The following is a 21,934-nucleotide window of genomic DNA, read 5'->3' on the forward strand; positions in this document are numbered from 1 at the left end:
TAAACAACTGGCCAAAGGCAAAACTTTCCACGTTGCTGTAACTGGCCAGGCTGCTCTTGCTTCCAGAACCAGGCTTTTCTATTTGCTCTCTTGATGCTATGGTTTCATAACCCCAACTGTTTTAGTGGAACCAAGCAACTTATATGCATTTATTCTACAAAGACATGTAGTATTCATTAATTATACAGCTGGATCCCGATCCCGATTAATAATCCCAGTGATGATTACAAAGAAAAATCTCCCATTCAATTCAGGATCCTAATTCATGTACCTCATAGTTCTCCTCCATGCCTCTTGAAAAATAACAGAAACAGGGGAGCAGGGCTGGCTCAGTAGGTAGAACATACGACTCTTGGTCTCTGCGTTGTGAGTTTGAGCCCCATGTTGGGTATAAAGATTGCTTAAAAATAAAAATCTTAAAAAAAAAAAAGAAAATGAACAGAAACAAGAAAAGCCACTGCTCTCAGGTGTATCTCTGAGTTTATAGAACATCAATTTGTTTTACTGGTATCACTGGACAATAGGTCACAAGAACCATCCCCAAATTCCTGATTAGAAAACAAACGTTAAAAAAAATTAATGAGCAGCATTCAACCCAAGGGTAACAGGAAAGGAAAGTAAGAAGGATTTGTGGTTCTCTTCAATTCCGACCCTGCTTTGACCTGAGGCAGCACAATGCCTCACTCAGGATGGCTGGTACTCACAGAATGGAATGCTCAGTTTGAATCAAGTTCTGGGCTGAGCACCCATTTCCATGGACTGACTGTCTCCTTTTATCCCTTCAGTAACTCATTGGTTGGGTAGAATTATTGTACCTCCACACTACAGATGAGGAAATTGAAGTTCAGAGAGATTAAGACCTTTTCTTCTTTTTTTTTTCAACGTTGTTTTTTTTTTTTGTTTTTGTTTTTTTTTTAATTTTTGGGACAGAGAGAGATAGAGCATGAACGGTGGAGGGGCAGAGAGAGAGGGAGACACAGAATCGGAAACAGGCTCCAGGCTCTGAGCCATCAGCCCAGAGCCCTACGCGGGGCTCAAACTCACGGATGCGAGATCGTGACCTGGCTGAAGTCGGACGCTTAACCGACTGTGCCACCCAGGTGCCCCAAGACCTTTTTTTCTAAGGTTACAGACCTAGAAAGCAGTTGAGAAGAGATTTCAACCAAGGCCAATATGTGGTCAGAACCATTCCTGAAGCTGATCAACACTTGATGCTAAGCCAGAAAGGTACCACAGGATATAGTAACATTATAATTTCACTATCACAATGTTTATCTTACTGGTAAGCAAACTATGGCCTTGTGGGCCACAGGCGCGCCAATGTGTTTGCCTATTATTTTTGGCGTCTTTCCCGAGACAACAGCAGGGTTGGGTAGTTGCAAAAGAGACTGTATGGCCCACAAAGACTAAAATATTTACCGTCTACTCCTTTACAAAAGAATCTGCCAATCCTCAGTATATATTCTCTGCCTTGGGAGGTCTGCTGATCTCTGGCTTAGCAATTCAGAAAGCAAGAAACAAATGTGTTTCCTACAGAGATGGAGAATAATCTAGGCCATAAATTCTTAATTGATGGTCCATAGATCACTTAAATACTTCATGAATGGGATTCAAAGAGACCCTTAACTACACTGTAAATAAAAGAAAAATGCAGCCTCTGCCTTTTCAGGTATTTCTAACATTTGGGGGGTAGAAGGGATTTTACCAAATTGTGTTACTACAGTATTTTTTACTCCAAACAATGTAAAATTGCGGGCTGTTACCAGGCTCAGCTGGAGCTATGCAGTTACCCTCTTTCCAGGTTAGGATATCAGAATAGTTTCTTGGCAAAAGAATTAAAGAAAATATACCTTGCAGCTATTATTATGAACCAATCCCTCCCCCCACTCTCCCACTCTCCCTCTCTCTCTTTTTTATACTGGGCTCATTTAAGTTAGAAAACATAAAGTAAAAAATGGGTGTAGCAAAGCTTACATATTCTTGTATATCAAACTTGGGTTCAAATCCTGGTTTCTCTTCACAGCTATTTCAGTTTGGACCAATTACTCTCTTTGAGCCTCTGATAAGACACAAGTTCAGGCTTCTTACGCTTTTGTGTGTACGATTCTTGCCAGTGGAACTACAAAGCCGTGAGGGGGGCCTGCATCTGTATCTCCTAAAAATACATCATATGGTGAGATCTTTTTTTGTAAGAGGAGGCCTCAGCTGGAAAGGCTGGGGCTTAACTGAAAGTTGGATTTTCTCCAACGCAAAGGTCTGTCCTAAGACTGTTCACAGCATTGCCAAGCAAAACCACCCCATGTAGTAAGAGAAGCCTTAATGAGACCATATGTCCAAGGGGCGGTCAATGAGTTCACTGTTTAGAACAGAGGAGTAACCAGAAGCAGGGCCTCTGACACAGGGACATCACCTTATCTAGAACTATTACAAATTTTTCTTACTCAATACAGCCAGTTCTTGATTTTGATCATTATGGCTAATTTGGGTTGTTTTCATCCTTACATACTTGGTTCAGGTCTACGAGACAACAGTTCATGAAGGGCTTGCGCTGTTCTTAGCGCTTACGCACTGTCCTGCTCTACCTCTGTCTACCAGTGGCTACATTATGTTAACATTTGTTTATGTGTCTGACCCTACACAGACTTCCAGCTCCTCCTCCTCTTTCCCTCTTCCCCCTGTCAACACCAATCTCTTTCATACCCTAGAACAGAGCCTACAGCCATAACTTGAAAATTTACATAGTGTTTACCATACTGCCTTCTGCATCTTTTACATAATCATTTATTCTTACACTACACCTGAAAGATAAACATTCTTGTTATTACTCTCAGTTTCAAAATAGAGAAAACTAAGGCATGGAGTCATTAAGTAACTCTCCCAAGATCATACAGCTATTAAATGATGGTACTTGGAGAAGACCCAGAAAGTCTAACTCCAGCCCCCACACTCAACCAGTAACCCTATCTTCCTTCAAAGATTCTTGATAAATGTTCACTCAACTGATTCCAGCATGACTCAGCACAGATGAATACATACAAATATCTGGTCTTTGAGGAGAAAGAATATTCTTAACATCTCAGATTCTTAAAACTTTTCTTGGGACATACATAAATTATAATAGGCAAAGTTTTCAAAGAACTATCAAAAGCTTTGATTTGCATGTTATACAAAATTCCATTTGATCACCAAAGGCCTCTTAAGGGCACAAAACCTCTTCAAGCACATATGTGGAATGGTTATGTTTTAGTAATCCACTGTCACTTACTGCATGCTTCCATCTGGAAAAACAAAAACAAAAACAAAGCCTCTGGATGAAAAGTCAATGAGCTTTTTGTTTTTCTGTTTTCAAACTGCTGGCATCAGCCATAGAGTGTTGGAAAATGAACTTGTTATCCTTGAAATAAACTGCTGCCTGCCAAAATCCACCCCCAAAATTGATCTGATTAAGCAGTAAACATAATTAGAAGACACGACCTCTGTTAGTACCTTTATTCAAGCAAGGGGTTTAGCACAGGGCAGAACCATTTTAAAGTTTCTCATAAAAGCACCAACTGTTGAAAGCAAAAGAAAAACAAATTGAAGCCAACAGAGACTAAGAGGAAGTTGTATCACTGGATGTCCATGCCCCTGTGCTTGCAGATTGACCTCAGCATGGGTAGAAAGAGGGGACAAGTCCTTTGTGGTCTGTGGGGACCGCATTGAAGGTGAAGGATGTGACAGAGACTAAATGGAATCTGGATCCTCAAAGTGAAAAAACATTAATTAAAAAAATCCCCACAAAAAACTTTATATGCCAACAGGTCTCTACAGTATCCACTGTGAAAATGATTATGACATTGACAATGGTGGTGATATAATAATAATAAAAAACCAATAAGACTTGCATGACAAACTAATATTTTTCTATTAAAAAAAAGTTAAAAAGTTAAATTGCCAAGTAGCAAAATCAAATATACTGTTTTGAAACAGTAAAAAAGTGCAGTGAACATTTATCTTATTTATCTGTTCGTTCATTCATTCATTCATTCCTGGCAGCCCGGAGTCTTTGCCCTCCTCCAGTAGTTGGATTCCCTGTGGGGAGTTCTCCCTTGCCTCACTTTGTGAAGTCTCAGTGGTACCCCAAGGGGCCGGGCCTGCCCTAACTCCCTCAGTGGAAGTCAGAGGGGTTCCTTTGGCCAATCATTCATTTTGGTACCTGGTGGAGACAAAGGGCAGGCACATGACCTAAAGCTCAAGCCCAGCCAGAGGACTTAATTTCCCTAGGACTTCGATGTGAAGATAAAAAACAACTTGGTAAAAGTCTCCCCATTTCCTTCCGGGCGGGCGCTCAGGTGCTCTCAAGACACCATCCAGACGTTTTTCCCATCTGCCACATGCCGGCTTCTTCACCGGCCCCTCAATGCCGTGCACTTCCCTATACTCTCCCAATATGTTCCCTTTTATTTTCTCAAGTGATCCTAACTCTGTTTCAGTTGTTTGCTCCCAAAGTAGAAGTGTTGGGTATCAGCTGGCCAAGGAACCAAGTAAAAACCACAACGACCTAACTGGGCAACTGGGTCATAAGTGAGGACAGAAGCTGGAAGAGGGGACACAGATGGGGAGGATCCCTAGAAACTGGGGACATCAGCTGTGGCAGTGCCAGGGAGCCCAGGTGAAGGTCACTGGGGCAGTGGCATTAGGGAGACAGTCTAAGCTCCAGAAAACAGAGCGATGAGCAGGAGTCCCAGAGAATAGTTTATACTTCACAACAAATTCGGGGCTTTAAGTTGACATCGTTATTTTCAGAAACAGCTTCTACACTACATAAAAACCTACCACGAGATGAAAAAAGCCTCCCATTTCTTTGTTCACAATTAATGTTCAGAATAAAGCAACTAGATCACAGATCACAACTTGATATGCTGGAATATTCTAAAGAAAATGTATTGCATTTCTCTTCCTTCCTGCTGTGTGCTCACCTTTCTCATTTTCTTGTCTGCATAATGAAGTTAGGCTTATCATTTCATTTTGTTTATAGCTGATTTTACAGCCCAGCTCATCATTAACGACTGTCTCACAGACCCAAAAACCTTCCCGTGAGCCTTATTTTCATATGAGCTCACATTAAACTTTATATATTACCATTTAAAAAACTAAAGCTAAAACCCAAAATGAAATTACATCTCCCACTTAAAACTTTACTAAAAAAAACCTGTGGGTTAATGATTATTGCCAGACCCACGTTACCTCATTTGTTTGGAAACAAATATCTAAGCAAAAAAATACATGGGAAGAGATTTGCTTTTATCCACCTAATCGTACCTGAATAGGGACTCTCTTGACAGCCAAATTTCATTCTGTTTCACCGTTTTCCAAGAGAAAAGCAACAGCAGCAACACAGTGGACACAGTCAGGGTGGTGGCCCCGCATCGATTCAGCCAAGTGCACAGCTTGCTCAGTCCGTGCACAAAAAGGATGCAGTAGCCCATGCTGGAAAACAGTGTGGGAGAAGCAGGATTACTCTGGGGGTGCAGTGGAGGCCCCCTGTGTATTCTGTCCCATATAACTAGCTTTCACATAAAGCTTGTCCTGGGATGGAGAAACAAACATAAACACCCCTCTCTCACACACATTTACATGTCGGTTCTCTGATGGGCTGTACCAGCACATTGCTAGTCCTTTGGCACTTGTGTGGAGAATAATAGGTTCATCGTTTAGGCTCAGACTGCCCGGGATTTCAGAGCTCAGACATCATGAGAAGTCCCTTATGTATGTTCTTGGGCCCTGAATAGATCCTCTGACTCTTGCTTCCTTACGTCACTGACATCATATAACCATATTGGTATCATGTGTCTACATTTACTGTGCTGCAGCCGGTCACATCATGGCTCTGTGACAGGCAGTCCCCAAGACTTCCCTAGCAGGTCCTGGGAGGGATGCTGGTTACCAAGGAGCACTGGTGTCTGTCTCTAGGGATGTGCTGCCTGCTGTGTACCCACTCTGGTCAAAGTCTTTATGCTGATGGAAAATCATCTATCCACAAGCCAACTCCTGAGCCTTGCAGCTTGGAGCTCATCACAGACAGACTGTGTCGATACGATTTTCTTGCTGACTCTGGCTCAGCTTTCTAAACAGACATAAGAATTGCTCATTATCTGAGTGGCATGTCAGTATCACATTTCTAAAAGCCTCTGGCCTGGTGGATGGAATGTGGTGCTTCACATTATCTGTGCAGCCACAGAGATGCTTCCTGCTTGTTGACTGGCCTCAGAAAAACACGAACATTTAATTTGTACCCATTATTGCCACAGGCATTTTAATTAAAACCCACTTCTTTCCAAAGATAATAAACTACAAATTATAACAGAATATTTTAAGGATGAAACAAGACTGTGTAAAGAAATCCTACGGGGCGCCTGGGTGGCTCAGTTGGTAAAGCGTCCGACTTCGGGTCAGGTCATGATCTCACAGTTCATGAGTTGAAGTCCCACGTCAGGCTCTGTGCTGACAGCTCAGAGCCTGGAGCCTGCTTTGGATTCTGTGTCTCCTTCTCTCTGCCCCTCACCTGTTCACACTCTGTCTGTCTGTCTCTCTCAAAAGTAAATAAACATTAAGAAATAAAAAAAAAAGTAATCCTATATTAGACATTAATGCTATAAGAAGTCCAAATTAATACAGCCCATTTACTTGTTCAATTATTTACTCATTCTCTCTATGTGACTGGCAACGAACTAGGCACTAAGGATGCAATTATGAATAAAACACATGTCCTGCCCTCAAACAACTCCAATCTACTGAGGCAGGTTGGGTTTGTAAAGGAAAACACTTAAATCGTCTCATTTCTAAACATACCTCCTTTAAAAAAATCTCTCCACTTCCCTTCTGTTCACCTTTCTGAATACCTGTGCTTTGGTCTCAAGGATTGAAAAACAAGAGAAGCATCTGAGGTTTCTGATGTGGAGATGCTGGGAATCAGTTCAAGTTAGAGCTCCAATTCCATACTTCAAATCCCATAAGTTGGTTGGTCCAGCTCCCTAAAGTTTTGGGGTTCACTGTTTAGCCAAAGAGAGTCATCATCCCACTTACCAGTGGGAGACTGTGGTTCGAGCTAAGGAGGCCCATACCTACTTACTGGATTGGACTGCCATAAACACTGTGCAGAAGCCCTGAACACTCCAGAACACAGAGTCACTAGTGCAAAAAACAAAACAAAACAAAACAAAACAAAAACTCAAAACCTCTTTCCACTTTCACAACAAGTCAGGTTTGGCCTTAGAGGTGTCAAGGTTTTCTAAATGTCTCTCATTCTGTACAACTTGCCATGCTGATGCCATTACAGGCCATCATGGTTGCTCAAGTTCATGTGGCTGCTTGCCATTTGTCCCTCTAGCCTCATCCGGATCCCAGCCCTAAGTGAGCAGGATGTAGCTCTGGCCACAGGAAAGCCTTCTGGGTTCCATTCTTCCACTCAACAGATATTTAATAAGCACTAACCGTGCCCTGACATTGTTACAGGCACCAAGAACACATCGGTGGACAAAACAGACAATAATGTTTGTGCTTGTGGAATCCACATGGGTGGGGAGAAACGGCCAATAAGCAAATAAAACACAGAGTATGCCACACAGCAGGGTGTGTTACATGGGGGAAAATCTACCAGGAAAGAGGAAGAGGGAGTCCAGGGTGGGGAGGAAGTTGAGATTTTAATGAGTGGTCAAGAACGGAGCCATTGAAAAAGGGACATGTAAACAAAGTCCTGAAACACATGAGAAGCGCCCCGTGCAGACACCCACATCTCCAGTGCCAGCTGACTTCTCCCCCTGCCTTCATAAAACAGCCCCACTGAGAACTAATATTTACTGAGTACAATCTTATGTGCCAACCACTTTCCATAGATGGGTTCAGCCCATCCTCACATCCCCGTGGGTCACTCACTGTGTTTAACCATAAAGACACTGACGAGGAGAAAGGTGAACTGATTTCCTGAATTGGGTCACATGGCTCGTACATAGAGAGCAAAGATACAAACCCAGGAATTTCAGATTTCAGAACTCACACTCCATATGCTGTCCTGCTTGTCTGGGTTCTGACCTGACTAGCTGATTCTTGTGTTCCTCACAGCTTTTTTTTTTTTTTTTAATGTTTATTTATTTTTCGAGAGAGAGAAAGACAGAGAGAGACAGAGAGAGAGAGAGAGAGAGAAAGCATGAGCAGGGGAGGGGCAGAGAGAGAGGGAGACACAGAATCCAAAGCAGGCTCCAGGCTCTGAGCTGTCAGCACAGAGCCCAACGCAGGGCTCGAACCCACAGACCGTGAGATCATGACCTGAGCTGAAGTCAGACAATTTACCAACTGAGCCACCTACGTGCCCCTTGTGTTTCTCATACCTTAGCTTCACTTACTTCCCTCCTAACCACTCCATTCATAAAATTGTAATAGTTGTTTTCTGTCTCCTTGTAGGAAAAAGAGCTGCCCATCTGGCAGAGCACTAGGGAAGGAAAACACTGGGATCTCCACACTGGATCTCAGAGCCAGGGCCACAAAATGGCAGAAGACAAGAACAATGAAGACAACAATAACAAAAAGTAATTAGCTAGTTTATACATTTATATGTTTATATTGAGTCCTTTCTATCTGTCAGGCACTGTGCTAAGACTTTTGTATGGGCCTGTCCACAGGATAAGGACGGTATTGGCTTTAAATATATCATCTGATTTATGGGGCATTTAGGTGGCTCAGTCTGTTAAGCATCCCAGCTTCAGCTCATGTCATGATTTCTTGGTTTGTTAGTTTGAGCCCCGCGTTGGGCTCTGTGCTGACAGCTCAGAGGCTGGAGCCTGCTCTGGATTCAGTGTCTCCCTCTCTCTCTCTCTGCCCCTCCCCCAGTCGTGTTCTGTCTCTTTCTCTCAAAAATAAACATTAAAAAAAACATTTTAAATATATTATCTGATTTAAAAATATAATCCTCAGTATTTTACATTTCATAGATGAGCAAACTAAAGGTAATAAGTGTTAAATAACTTGCCTGTAGCACCCACAGCTAATAACAGAGTCAGATCGGAAGACCCATGACTCTCACACGACGCTGTACTCCAGAAGTTGGCAAACTTTTTGTGTAAGGGGCAAAAGAGTAAATACTTCAGGCTTTTCTGTCCTTCCCACTCTATCTTTGTAGCAGGAAAATAGCCATCGACACTATGTAAACGAACGGGCATGGCTGTGTTCCAATAAAATTTATTTATAAAACAGGCGTTGTGCCAGACTCCACTCAGGAGCCACAGCGTGTTGACCCCTGCTATAACCAAAGGAAGGAGAACGCCATTCCTTTCCACTCAGCACAGGCATCAGGATCAAGTAACACGGTAATTTTTTTTGGAAAGTCCTTGTATTGACATATGGTTTAAAGAAATGGTAAGCCATATAAAATAATCTCTACTTAGGTTTGCAAATTTCTTAGAGAGTATCACATTCTTAAAAACTTGAACACAATATCACAAAGATTAAGATGCTTCTCTATTATGACATTTCATCCTTCAACATCTGCTTTAATACAGATCTCAGCAGCAGGGGGTGGGGGGAATTTCTCTCTCCATTGCTAGGGGCAGGGCAAGTCCTCATTTTGAAAGCAGAAAAATCAAGCAAATGAGAAGCTACATGCTTTTGTGGCCTCCAAGGAAATGAAACCAGACTCCAGATTGCTTTGGCTAATCTGGGTAAGGGGAAATCTGGGCTCTGAACAGAGACCTCTCCACAGAGCATGAAGGAATCAGTGCAAACCACTGACCTGTGACAAAATCGTAACCTGAAGAACCAAGAGTCAAACTCTGGCTGCTGATTGGTTTAGCTCATTACTAGGATGCATTTTTTTTTTAATGCTTATTTATTTTTGAGAGAGACAGAGAGTGAGCAGGGGAGGGGAAGAGAGTAAGGGGGGACACAGAATCTGAAGCAGGCTCCAGGCTCTGAGCTGTCAGCACAGAGCCCAATGCAGGGCTTGAACTCATGAACTGTGAGATCATGACCTGAGCCAGTGTCGGACTGCTTAACCGACTGAACCAGCCAGATGCCCCTCCTGACCTGAGCCAAAGTTGGAGGCTTAACCAACTGGGCCCCCCAGGCGCCCCGCTAAGATGCATCTGGGGAAGCACTGCTGCTTTTGTGAATGGAATATTATCTGATCTCTCATTCACAGGCTGAAGGTATCTCCATTTTAGTGCATATTATAACTAGAGACACGGGCATCTCTCCTTATACTTTCATGATGCACATCCAAAGGGAACTGAATAGGAAATGCAGGTCAACAATGTTGGTCCTTTCATATTAGAAAAATGTTTAAACCTGTTATTTGAGAACTTTGTGAGAAGTTCATCATTGTGTGAATAGTACAGACGTACTTTCGTGAACCTGGCCCCGAAGCTCTCAAGTGATAAAAGAAAAACACTTCTCCTTCCTGTCCACATCAACCTGAAGAGATGACAATTTTCTATCTCTGAGGCAAGCATTTTATGATGCTTACTATAGCTTCACTTTTTGTTTAGTTTTATGGAGCAAAGAGAGTCTTTTCACTGTTAAGTAGAACTGAAATTCTACCTTTTAACAAACTCAAGCCACTGAAAGTATCTATAAATAACATTAGCGATATAAGAGAGACACAATCTCACCATTTTATTACTTAAAAAACATTCCCAACTTTAGATAGTTGAAATGAAACATATCCCTGGTTAACTTCATTCTGGTCTGTTGAGTCCCCACCTGGCAAATTATGGCAGTAAGATCTTACTCTGGTCTCATGGATGGTTAAACAATAAAGCCCTGGAATGCTGAGCCCAGAACAGGTGTTTGATGCTGCAGCCGGGAAGCAGCAGGGAGCCAATGGTGCCGCCTCAGATCAGATTTAACCCGGGGGAGGCTGCCAGCTTCTGGTGAGCCAAGGCTCCCCCGCCCCGTTCTTTTTTTATCTCAAATATTTGATGGGTGGGAAAATTTCTCACAAGGTTGAATATATTTGGATGGGAGTTTATTAATATTCCAAGAAAATGACTCCAAAAGCATTTCTTGTACATTTCCCTCTTGTGCAGCTACTTGTCCTATGTGCTGCTCCTGGGGTAGGTATGAAGAGCTTCTTTCTATTGACTTCTCCACGAAACAGGTTTCTTCTGTTCTTTCCTCAGCGTATCTACGGAACACCTGGGATAATAATGCCATTGCTTTCACCTTCCAAGAACCTGATTCTCTTTTATCTTTTTGAAGATGAGATGCTCCTCTGAACCTAAGTCACCTACTAGCTCCAAATTTGTAAGACTTCCTGGGTTAAATAAGGCAGGGGTCTGGCGTCAGAAAAAGCCCTGTTTGCATTTCAGTTCTGACACTGTTGTTTGATCTCAAATTAGTTACGTTCTCTGGTTATTAACAGTCTTATTTGTAAAAGAAACTAATTTCACACTGTGCACAATGCTTGGTAGACAATAAACAGCAAATGAGAACATGAACACGATGTTATAATAATAATATTGCTAGGCAATTGTTTTCTGCTAAATAGAGTATGAGGCAGGAAAATTGTACAGTCTGCACATAATCAGGTAGAAACCAATGTCTCTCTCTGCCAGGCTCCTGTCAATGTAGTAACTTCCTGGGGCCCATAAAACACTAAAGGCTCCTGTGGAACAAAAGTGTTTTAGCGCGAACTTTAAGTCTGGGAGTTCACAGCTAGGAAAAGGAATTCATTGGAGAATGAAGAGTCTGGAACTGGGTCCGAGGAGCTGGGTTCTTCTCTGACACTTCTCTTGGGAGTTCTGTGGCTCCGGGAGATTGACTCAACCTTGTGAAGCCTTAGTTGTTTATTGTACAAGAGGTTAATATTGCCTGCCTTAGACACCTTAAAATACAGCTACTTTAAAGGGTTGTTGGTTGGAGTAAATGAAATCAGGTATGTGGACATAGTCCATGAACTGAATACAATGTGTCAGTGTTTTCAAGTGTTTATGTGTTCATGTGTGTATTTAGTATGCCATATGCTATCACATCAGTAAAATGTGCTGTGCATATCATGAAAATATGTGATGAGATCTGGAAATACAACTTGAGAAATCCAGTTTATCAACGTCCAGATAGACTCAAACTATGTAATTTACAGGACAATATAAGTCTTTTAAAAGCATTCACAGACAGGGCCTGGAAGGCTTAGTCAGTTGATCATCTGACTTGATTTCAGCTCAGGTCATGAGCCCAGGGTTGTGCCAAGTGCGGAGCTTGCTTAAGATTCTCTCTCTCTCTCTCTCTCTCTCTCTCTCTCTGTCTCTCTCTCCCTCTGCTCCTCTTCCCCACTCCCACACTCTCTGACAAAATAAAAAATAAAAATAAAATATTCAAGGAAACTCCCTTAAAATTACAAACTTCTTGTACAGTATCGTTTGCTTCAGAAAGGTTTGATTGACACATCATTTTATAGAACAATACACTGCAGAAAGTAAGATACACTTGTAGTGTGTTAAATATATGTAGCTATGTATTTCCACTCATGTGCATTCATAGTTCTGGAATTCAAAAAGCACTTAAGCAAATCCTCCCTTATACTCATTTCAAATCTTTCTCTATCTTTGTGAATTAAAGAAGAAAGAAGAAAGGGAAGAAAACACAAACGATAACCTCTCTAATGATTTAATGCACAATAAAGAAGCTTTTCTCTTCAACTTTCATATGAAATAAAGTATTAACTGTTTGAAAGTTCAGGTTGGTTATTTAAGGATAGAGTAACATTTTATTCATTTTGCATCTTGAGCATCAGGTATGACAGGAGCTGTTTCACAGGTGTGGTTGAACAATGAGGTTAAAAGTATCAGAAATTAACATGGAAACAAACATAAACTTAAAAATGAATCAACCCAAGTCAGGGGTGAAGATTTTTAAAAATTAAATTTTTAAACATTTTAATGTTTATTTTTGAGATAGAAAAAAAGAGAGAGAGAGAGAGAACAAGCAGGGGAGGGCCAGAGAGAGAGAGGGAGACACAGAATCTGAAGCAGGTTCCAGGCTCTGCACAGAGCCCCTATGTGGGGCTCAAATTCACGAACCGTGAGATCATGACCTGAGCCAAAGTCAAATGCTTGACTGACTGAGCCACCCAGGCACCCCGATAAGACGCACTTTTATCACCAGGAGAACTATCCATCTACAGAGTATGGATGTTTCCCCTTGGGAGACTTCCCCCCAGGCCTGGCTTACTTCCCTCCCAGCCTGGTGCAAACAGTCACAACCAGATTTTCTATCTGGGCATGAGACGCCTTTCAGCCAAAGCCAAAGACCTCCCCCAAGTAACTCTAAGGCTACTCCTAAAAAGTTAGAAAAACCGCCTTCTCTCTACCCTCCCACAGCATGCCCATCTCTACGACCTGAATTCTATCATTTCTTCTTCCGTAACCCACCGTATTCAGCATCTTCACTTTTGAAGTGAAGGCATAATGGACAATCCATTAGTTGTTGCTGCCCCCTCCTCTATTCCGTGTGTTAACACAGAGCTGACCGCACACGTGTATGATTTGTCATGTGTCCAGTGTTCTTTAACTCTCCACAATCCTCTTTTATGAAGCATCTGTTGTGCTGGGTACCATAAGAAAACACACACATACAAAATGGTGGTCCCAAACCCCACGAGAGAATACTCCAGGTTTCCAAAAAGAGTAGGGAGGATATTTTAAGATTACTAAAATGTGTAGAAGTCACTGGTGTAGTGGTAATCATTTGGCCATGTATAAATGTATCAAATCATGTTGTACACCTTAAACTTACACAGTATTGTATGTCAATTGTATTTCAAAAAAGATGAAAGAAAAAGGAAAAAAAAAAGAAGTCACTGGTTTGAGATGCATTTCACTGTGCAGAATCTGAGAGAAAAGAAAAGAAATGAATTCACTTATAAGGACAAGATGGCCACACTTCAGTCAGTCCTGTGTTTCAGAACACTAACCTGCGAGGGTAGGGCTGCAGACCCAGGGGAAGAAGAAAAGAAGGAAGGAGAGACCCTTACCTATGTTGCTTTACTCTCCTTCAACTTTGCTTCCTCCAAACTCCTCGTTTGCACAGGGTAGACTGAAATAATGACTTGCAATTACCTAGCGTAGCTTATGGTATTTTTCACATATATTATTCCATCTAGGCTCATCTGAATCCAAATTATACTCTCCAAATTTTACTTTCAAATTGTGGTTTCCAGACATTTGCTGTCCATCACTTAGGACTCAATGGACATAAACATTCATCTTTTATAACTAATAGGATTCTGTAATATGAAGGTCATGATTATAGTTCAGCAAGTAACTGCTCAAGATTTCCCTCCTTTCCTGCCCCAGGCCACCCTGAAGATTGGCCAAGTGATCTGCGGCCCACAAGCACCCAATCTGCCCTCAGCTCACTTCATTTTCACTGTGGCTCTCTCTGTTCTGTTCTGTTCTGTCTGTGATCTACAATCTCCAGTTTTAGTTGTTTTTTTTTTTTAATGTTTTAATGTTTATTTATTTTTGAGAGAGATAGGGCACGAGCGGGGAGGGGCCGAGAGAGAGCAAGACACAGACTGAGCCACCCAGGCGCCCCACACCATGTTTTAGAAGAAAGCTGAGTCTGTCCTCCTCTGCTGCTCCCCCTCCCCCCATGTCTCCCGTCTTCAATGGGAGACACCTCCACTGTCATGCAGTCGGAGGCTTCTTGCTGGTGTGATAGCCTACTCTGGGTTTCAAAAGTTGATTAAGGTTATCCTTCAGCATATGATGGAGTAAGGGTGGGAATATCTTCATGTCAGGTTGCTTGTCTCTTTCCTCTTGCTGTGCCAGAATACACTGTTCCGTCCAGCCCTCTGACACCTGAATTCAGAAGAGGTGTGAGACCTAGAAGCCAGGCCTCGTGCAGTGAGGCTGCTCTCGAAGGCAGTGCCCAGGTAGGAAGGGTCCTTGCACCAGGCTTGTGCAGGGCTGTGTGAAGAGCACGACCAGGAAGGAAAGAAGGAGGGGTTTACTGAGGGACTCAAGTGAATGTGTTCTAAAACTAGAGGCTGTAGGGGCGCCTGGGTGGCTCAGTTGGTTAAGCATCTGACTGTGGCTCAGGTTGTGATCTCACAGTTTGTGAGTTTGAGTCCCATATCAGGCTCTGTGCTGACAGCTCAGAGCCTGGAGCCTGCTTCGGACTCTGTGTCTCCCTCTCTCTCTGTCCCTCCCCCACTTTCTCTCTCTCAAAAATAAATAGACACTAAAAAATTTTTTTAAACTATGGTGCGGGACACAGAAGACACTGGATTTAAAAGGACTTGAATACCTCTCCAAAGTAAAAAGACCTATTTACTTCTTTACTCAAATCTTGGAGCTTCCCACTGTTTCTTCTCCAGTGGTATCACTGACCTTCACTCTTTCTCTTCAGATCATTTGCTGACATCACTTTATTGCCCCTCATTTAATAGTGCACTGCATTTCCGCTTTTCCTTTCTCTGCTCTCCTTATGAGAGAACTTTATCTTAAGACGACATGATAGAAATACACACACACACAAAATGGATTCAGAGCTAAAACTAAGTAATGATTGAGAGAGTTTGGGTAATTTAGCCAACACATATGCACACCTATACACAGGTGTTCTCAGAGAGCAGGTGCTCTTGACCTTGTAACTGAAAACTCCTTCTCAACCTAATGTTTAGGTTTTTGGCAGGGTGGCTCTTTGCCAAGCCCAGGGTGCTTTTCCCATCTCTCCAATGCATACTACAATGGGAATTTCAAACAAAAATCAAGCTAAAAAGCGAGTATCTGGCTTTGCCTGGTTCCTGGGTTTTCTACTATTTTTGTGACTTGGCCCCATCAAAATCTAGTCACTTGTGTCCTCTTAAGTGACTCGGTCTTGTCACATTCCTATCAGCCATGGCCTCAAAGGGGCTCAACTTGCTCTACAAGGTATCAGTTACCTTGGGAGCAATCTTACTGGTGCTTCAGGCCCCTGTTAAGATTCTACTAGGCTTCAACCCAATTGAGCCGCTTTCCATGACATCATGTGGATGGGCAAACTTTTGACTCATTCTCATGGACTGCAACCTCTCTTAATAAGCTGCCTGTACAACTGCTCCTTGGAAAAGGAGGTCTGGCATTGCTCTTATTACCATGGCCCCATTTCCTCCTTACATAAGTTCCTTCTTGATGCTTTACCCACGAACTTCTAAGCATCAGCTATTCCTGCTGCTTATGAGGACACCCCATTATCTCAGAGTAGGGGCTCCACACCCATGCTTCCTGACCACTTCCTGGTACCCACCTCCTGGCCCTGCAAAGTGCCTGTCCCCATGGCAAATGTACTGCCTTCTTTTCTCCTCCTCCCTCAGGAGACCCATTGCCCTTTTGCTTCTAGGCCCAGCCTGTTGAAAAAGAGCAGACAGAAGTGATCACATTCCAATGCTTGACAACAATCTTTGCTTAAAATCTTAAGCAGTTGGGGCGCCTGGGTGGCTCAGTCAGTTAAACATCCGACTTCGGCTCAGGTCATGATCTCCCGGTCCATGAATTTGAGCCCCACGTCAGGCTCTGTGCTGACAGGTCAGAGCCTGGAGACTGTTTCAGATTTTGTGCCTCCCTCTCTCTGACCCTCCCCCGCTCATGCTCTGTCTCTCTGTGTCTCAAAAATAAATAAACGTTAAAAATTTTTTTTAAATCTTAAGCAGAAAACAAAAATTCATACTCTCCACAAGATTATTCTCAATCACAAAACATTTGAACTTGGGAGCTGAAAGAGACCTTCAAGATCACATAGCCTAGTAGTTACTGGAGTTTTAGGTTTCCCAAACCTGTAAAATTTCTAAGAAAGGGGAGTTGGGTGCAACCCCTGCTGCTCTTACCATCTTGTCATAGGAGAATATTTTAATGCCAAAAATATAAGAAAGATATAATTCTATAATTTAAAAACTGCATGGATTTAACTTTATGAAACATTTATTACATTGTCTTTCTCTCTCTCCTCACCCCCTAATTTGGCCACAGACCAGAGAAAACTCTGTCACAGAGATCTAAGCAACACTTGGGGACCACTGAGCAAGGCCAACCCTCTGGTTTTACTGGTAGGAAAATGGGCTACCCAGGGCTGCCAGGTAGTAGGGGACAGATGGGGCTGTGCTGATTCCCAGTTCAGTCTTCTTCCTACTGGATTTGCCAAAGTAAGCTTGGGTTGATATCAAATGACGGCTCTGCTGATTTTAATATTTGGCGAAACTTTGATTTAGTCTCAAATAATCATCATTCTCCTCCAGGAAGTTTGAAGAAGCCTATGCACATATGGCTTATCAGAAGGGGTTCCCAATATCAGATAACGGAAATAGTACGACTTCCCGGGTATGGTTCCTCATTTTGCATCCTGAGAAAGGAATACTGCAGTATTGCTTTAATAGCTACCTGTGTAAAATTAAAAATTCTATTTCAAATTGACAGGTATGATTTGAAGGTATTTCTCAAAATCCAAAATGAATGGGAGTCATTATTTTTCCAATTGTCTGTGTCTGATGTGTCCAGAAGCTTAGGGATTATACAACAGAAATGGCATCTTTCTAAGAGTAAGGTAATTTTTTATTTTCCTTTCTTTCTTTCTTTTTTTTTAAATTTTTTCAATTTTTTTAATTTATTTTTTGAGACAGAGAGAGACAGAGCAGGAGCAGGGGAGGGGCAGAGAGAGGGGGAGACACAGAATCCAAAGTGGGCTCCAGGCTCTGAGCTGTCCGCACAGAGCCCGACATGGGGCTCGAACTCACGGAGTGTGAGATCATGACCTAAGCTGAGGTCGGACGCTCAACCGACTGAGCCACCCAGGCGCCCCTATTTTTCTTTCTTTTTTCCAACACATGTTATCTAACTTCTCTTTCTGTGGTCTCAATTCTCATTTTTTTAATAATGTATTTTATTTTATATTCTTTTATTTCATTTCATTTTATAAAATAGAGAGAGAGAGGGAGAGGGAGAGAAAAATTTAAGCAGGCTCCATGCCCAGTGCGGAACCAACACAGGTCTTGATCTCACAACCATGAGATCATAAACTGAGCCAAAATTAAGTCAGATTCTTAACCAACTGAGCCACCCAGGTGCCCCTCAATTATTCTTGATCAATGCTATCCACAATATTGTTTCTACCTTCACTTATTCCCACCATTTCTTCTCTCCACTCATTCATGTTTTCTTAAAGTAGCTTAGAAATTTGCTCTTTGGTGCTAAAGTGAATAAATCACCCTTAATCTGGCATGTAAATGGATATCTGATCACTTCCTGTGACTTCATTTGAGAGCTCTCAACAACTATTTCTGCTTCATTGATTCAAAGAAATTTTAGTCCTTTGAAGCATTCTAATGTGGTTTTTATAAAATACAAAAAAGTAGCCATAAAATTATATCCCTCTCTGGAGATAAGAATAAGAGATCAAAAGTTCTGTTAGAAAAATGATTTAAGCACCAAACTCTCCTGCCTGTTCAAAAAGGAAATCCACAAAATAGGCACATATCACCAGAAGAAAAGATTATTCCAATTTCTTTTGGTGGTGAAACTCTGACCCTAAAGCCATGCAATGACAGATGGATAGCCTATTTCTGTCCCTTTTATCCATAGATTTCAAAGTGCAAGTGAGAGGAAAGTGATATTTTGGGTCTTTTCTAAGTTAGGTTGGAGGGAGGACAGAAGCCTGAAGATTTGAGTGGCTTGTTCATTGTTAGCCATAATGGCAGAGATAAAGGACCACTTGGTCTGACTCATTCTGGGCTGTCTTATAAAATAGCCTAATCAGCTCCTGGGATGGATGGGACTCACCCAGGCTTCAGTGAGGGTGTACATGACTTCTGTGGTTTCATGGATGGGCTCTAAGGCCAGGATTTAGCTCCAAATAGCTTGAAATAAACACTTAATGAGTAGGAAGTTCAACTTCCTCAGAAGAATTACCAATTCAGCTTTTTACTTTATTGTCCTATTGCTTGCTCAAGTTTTTGGGACAACACAGATTTCTGCATAAAGATGACTGTGTGTATTATCAAACTGCCACTGAGGACACTGTGCATATGCTTTCTTCAAAGACCCTGGAGACTTAATGCTGTGGAAATTGGCTGTTTCTTGTCAAGGACAATAATGCAAGGAAAGTCACGCAGAGAAGACTCTTGTGTGTATAAAAGGCTTGGGAAATGTTCTTCACCATTGCCAAAGCCAATGTGTAAGCATAATACATGCAACAGGCAACATCCAGTGTTCTGGCACTTTCCCAGGGATGCCTGAAGCATGTGCAAAATTTTCTGTGGCCCCAAGGCAACTTTCAGCAGCTCTAATGACTACATCACAGCCAGTTTATAATACTGACAGTTTTGGGGGCGCCTGGGTGGCGCAGTCGGTTAAGCGTCTGACTTCAGCCAGGTCACGATCTCGCGGTCCGGGAGTTCGAGCCCCGCATCAGGCTCTGGGCTGACGGCTCAGAGCCTGGAGCCTGTTTCCGATTCTGTGTCTCCCTCTCTCTCTGCCCCTCCCCCGTTCATGCTCTGTCTCTCTCTGTCCCAAAAATAAATAAACGTTGAAAAAAAAATTAAAAAAAAAATACTGACAGTTTTGTATGAAAATGGGGGACTTTCTCTGGAAAAGATTTTACCCAGAAGAGACCAGCGGCCCTATCTCAGTGGAGAATAGTAAATAGTTGGGCAAAGACCTGCTGAAACCTTGGAAAATGATGACTTAATGTCAATACTGCAATGCATAGATGCAGGCACTTGGGGAGAAAAGACAAAGACAGTCATCTTTTAAATGAAGACCAGTTTATCGACACTGATTTTGGAGGACCCAGCACCAGGTATGCAAAATGCAGCAAAATCCAGGTTGTTTCTGAGAGGCGGGCACTTGTTCTTGGAAATACTGAGGTCTTCTTCATATTCAGAACTTTCATTTTAATCCAAATGAGCTTAGTCCTAGCTGGAAAAGGGCAGGGATACTACTTTATTTTAAAGAAAAGAAGTAAAGTCAGAGTAAGGTCTATTGAAGATATGGCAACCCAAGAAAAGCCAGAGCAGGCATGATTCTGCAGGCGTTAGGGAGATATGCCTACCTTGGTGAGAGGAACCCTTAATTTAAGTAGGACACCCCACAAACGGTTGATAACAATACTATGGGCTTCCATAATGTTTATAAGAAAGATCTCTTCCAGAAAAATGACATTTTAACTTTTCGTTTAAAATTCCTGCCCTTGGGGCACCTGGGTGGCTCAGTCGGTTAAGTGTCCGACTCTTGGTTTCAGCTCAGGTCATGATCTCCTGGTTTGTGAGATCAAGCCCGCATCCAGCTCTGCGCTGATGGTGCAGAGCCTGTTCGGGATTCTCTATCTCTCTCTGCTCCTCCCCTGCTAGTGTGCTCTCTCTCTCTCTCTCTCTCTCCCTCTCTCTCTCTCTCAAAATAAATAAACATTTAAAAAAATAAAATAAGAAAATAAATAAAACTCTTGTACTTTATTCCCTCAGAAATTGTTCTCTCATCTCTAGATTAGACAAGTTTACTGCACATGCAATTCTTTGTCACCCAGACTCACAGATTCCTGAGGATTTATAACACAGGACTCTTAAAAGTACAAGTCCTAATTACCAAATGGAGTTGAGCTGAAAGTACATTACTGTGTTCAGAATTTCTCCTTCTTTTCACTTAGAAAGCATACTGAGATGTTACTAGCAGAGAAGCAATATACTTCAGAGGTGAGAGGATCCCTGACTTCAGTGGGGAGCTATGAACCACTACACAAACAGTGTGAATTCACTGACAAAGTAGAAGATGTTTAGCACAGTGACTGACACAAAATAGATGTTCAATAGAAGTTTTGATACAATTCATGTTAATTACTGCTTATCCGAAGTTAAACCCTTTGAGGGCAGAAACTGAAATTCAGTTATTTTTGTAGCCTCAGATTCCAGTACAGCCTGCAAATGTGTTCCGTGAATGCCTGTTAAGTGAAGAATGAACACAGATTCCACTTGGAATCCTCAGGACTACAGAGAAAAGCTGACTGAAGCCTGTTTCAGCTGGTCTAAGCAAAAACATACAGAACAGATACCGATGTCCCCTTTGCCCTTCACATCCCCTATTACTGGCAAGGCTTTATAAGCCTGTTATCTTAAAGCAACATAGAATACAAAGAATTTGTTGTATTTTTGTCCTAACGAACAGTATTTTTCAAGAAATCATTTCCTTCCCAAATTGTATTAAAGACACATAAAGAAAATTAAGGACTGCCCTCTCTCCTTGACCAAGTCAAAACAAGAAGTTGCAAAGACTTTGAGAAACTGTTAGGCACTTGGTTTGGGAGTAATCAAACATTATGAAATTAATTTCTAATTATACATATTTTTAAACTTCTAACTCAATGTCAATTAATGAAACTAAATTTTATTGATATTTAAATTATTTTTAAAATAAAATGTAAAGTTAATTAAAATTCCTAATTCAATACCAATAAATAAAATAATGATTTCCTTATAAAATTTTGGTTTAGGATACTGCCTTTTACAAAAGTTCATTCTTATATAACATTCACGATACTACTTAATTTTAGGAAGTTTATTAAAATCCCTATTTTAAAAATGAGACAGGGTGCCTGGGTGGCTCAGTCAGCTGAGCGTGAGACTCTAGATTTTGGGTCAGGCTGTGATCTCAAGGCCCTGTATATGGCTCCATATACAGGAGCCTGCCTGGGATGCTCTCTCCTACTCTGCCCCTCTCCTGGGCTCTCTCTCTCTCTCTCTCTCTCTCTCTCTCTCTCTCTCTCTCTCTAAAAAACAAATAAAGATATAAAAATAAAAATGAGAAAGCCTGGGTTCAAAAAAGCTTCATATCTTGCTCAACGTTACACAATGGATAAATGGCAGAACCATTTAGGGGACATTTCCAGACATCTGAAAAGAGATGTGGCCTTGAAACACTGACATTTGAATAAGACAAGAGAA

At 41.8% G+C, this 21,934-nt stretch overlaps 1 protein-coding gene across 2 annotated transcripts in view; it reads right to left on the minus strand.

The window, feature by feature from the left end:
* The window catches only part of TMTC1 (transmembrane O-mannosyltransferase targeting cadherins 1), a 278,435-nt gene that overhangs the window by 77,707 nt on the left and 178,794 nt on the right, over positions 1-21,934 (minus strand). Inside the window, exon 10 of one of the 2 annotated variants that reach the window (XM_047866165.1) lies at positions 5,302-5,469. The exons of the other annotated variant lie outside the window; for it this stretch is intronic. Coding sequence (XP_047722121.1) covers positions 5,302-5,469 — 168 coding nt within the window. The remainder of the gene's footprint in view (positions 1-5,301; positions 5,470-21,934) is intronic. 2 annotated transcript variants of the gene reach the window in all.

This window comes from Prionailurus viverrinus, chromosome B4 (genome assembly GCF_022837055.1).
Source record: "Prionailurus viverrinus isolate Anna chromosome B4, UM_Priviv_1.0, whole genome shotgun sequence".
NCBI classification, from domain to species: Eukaryota; Metazoa; Chordata; class Mammalia; order Carnivora; family Felidae; genus Prionailurus; species Prionailurus viverrinus.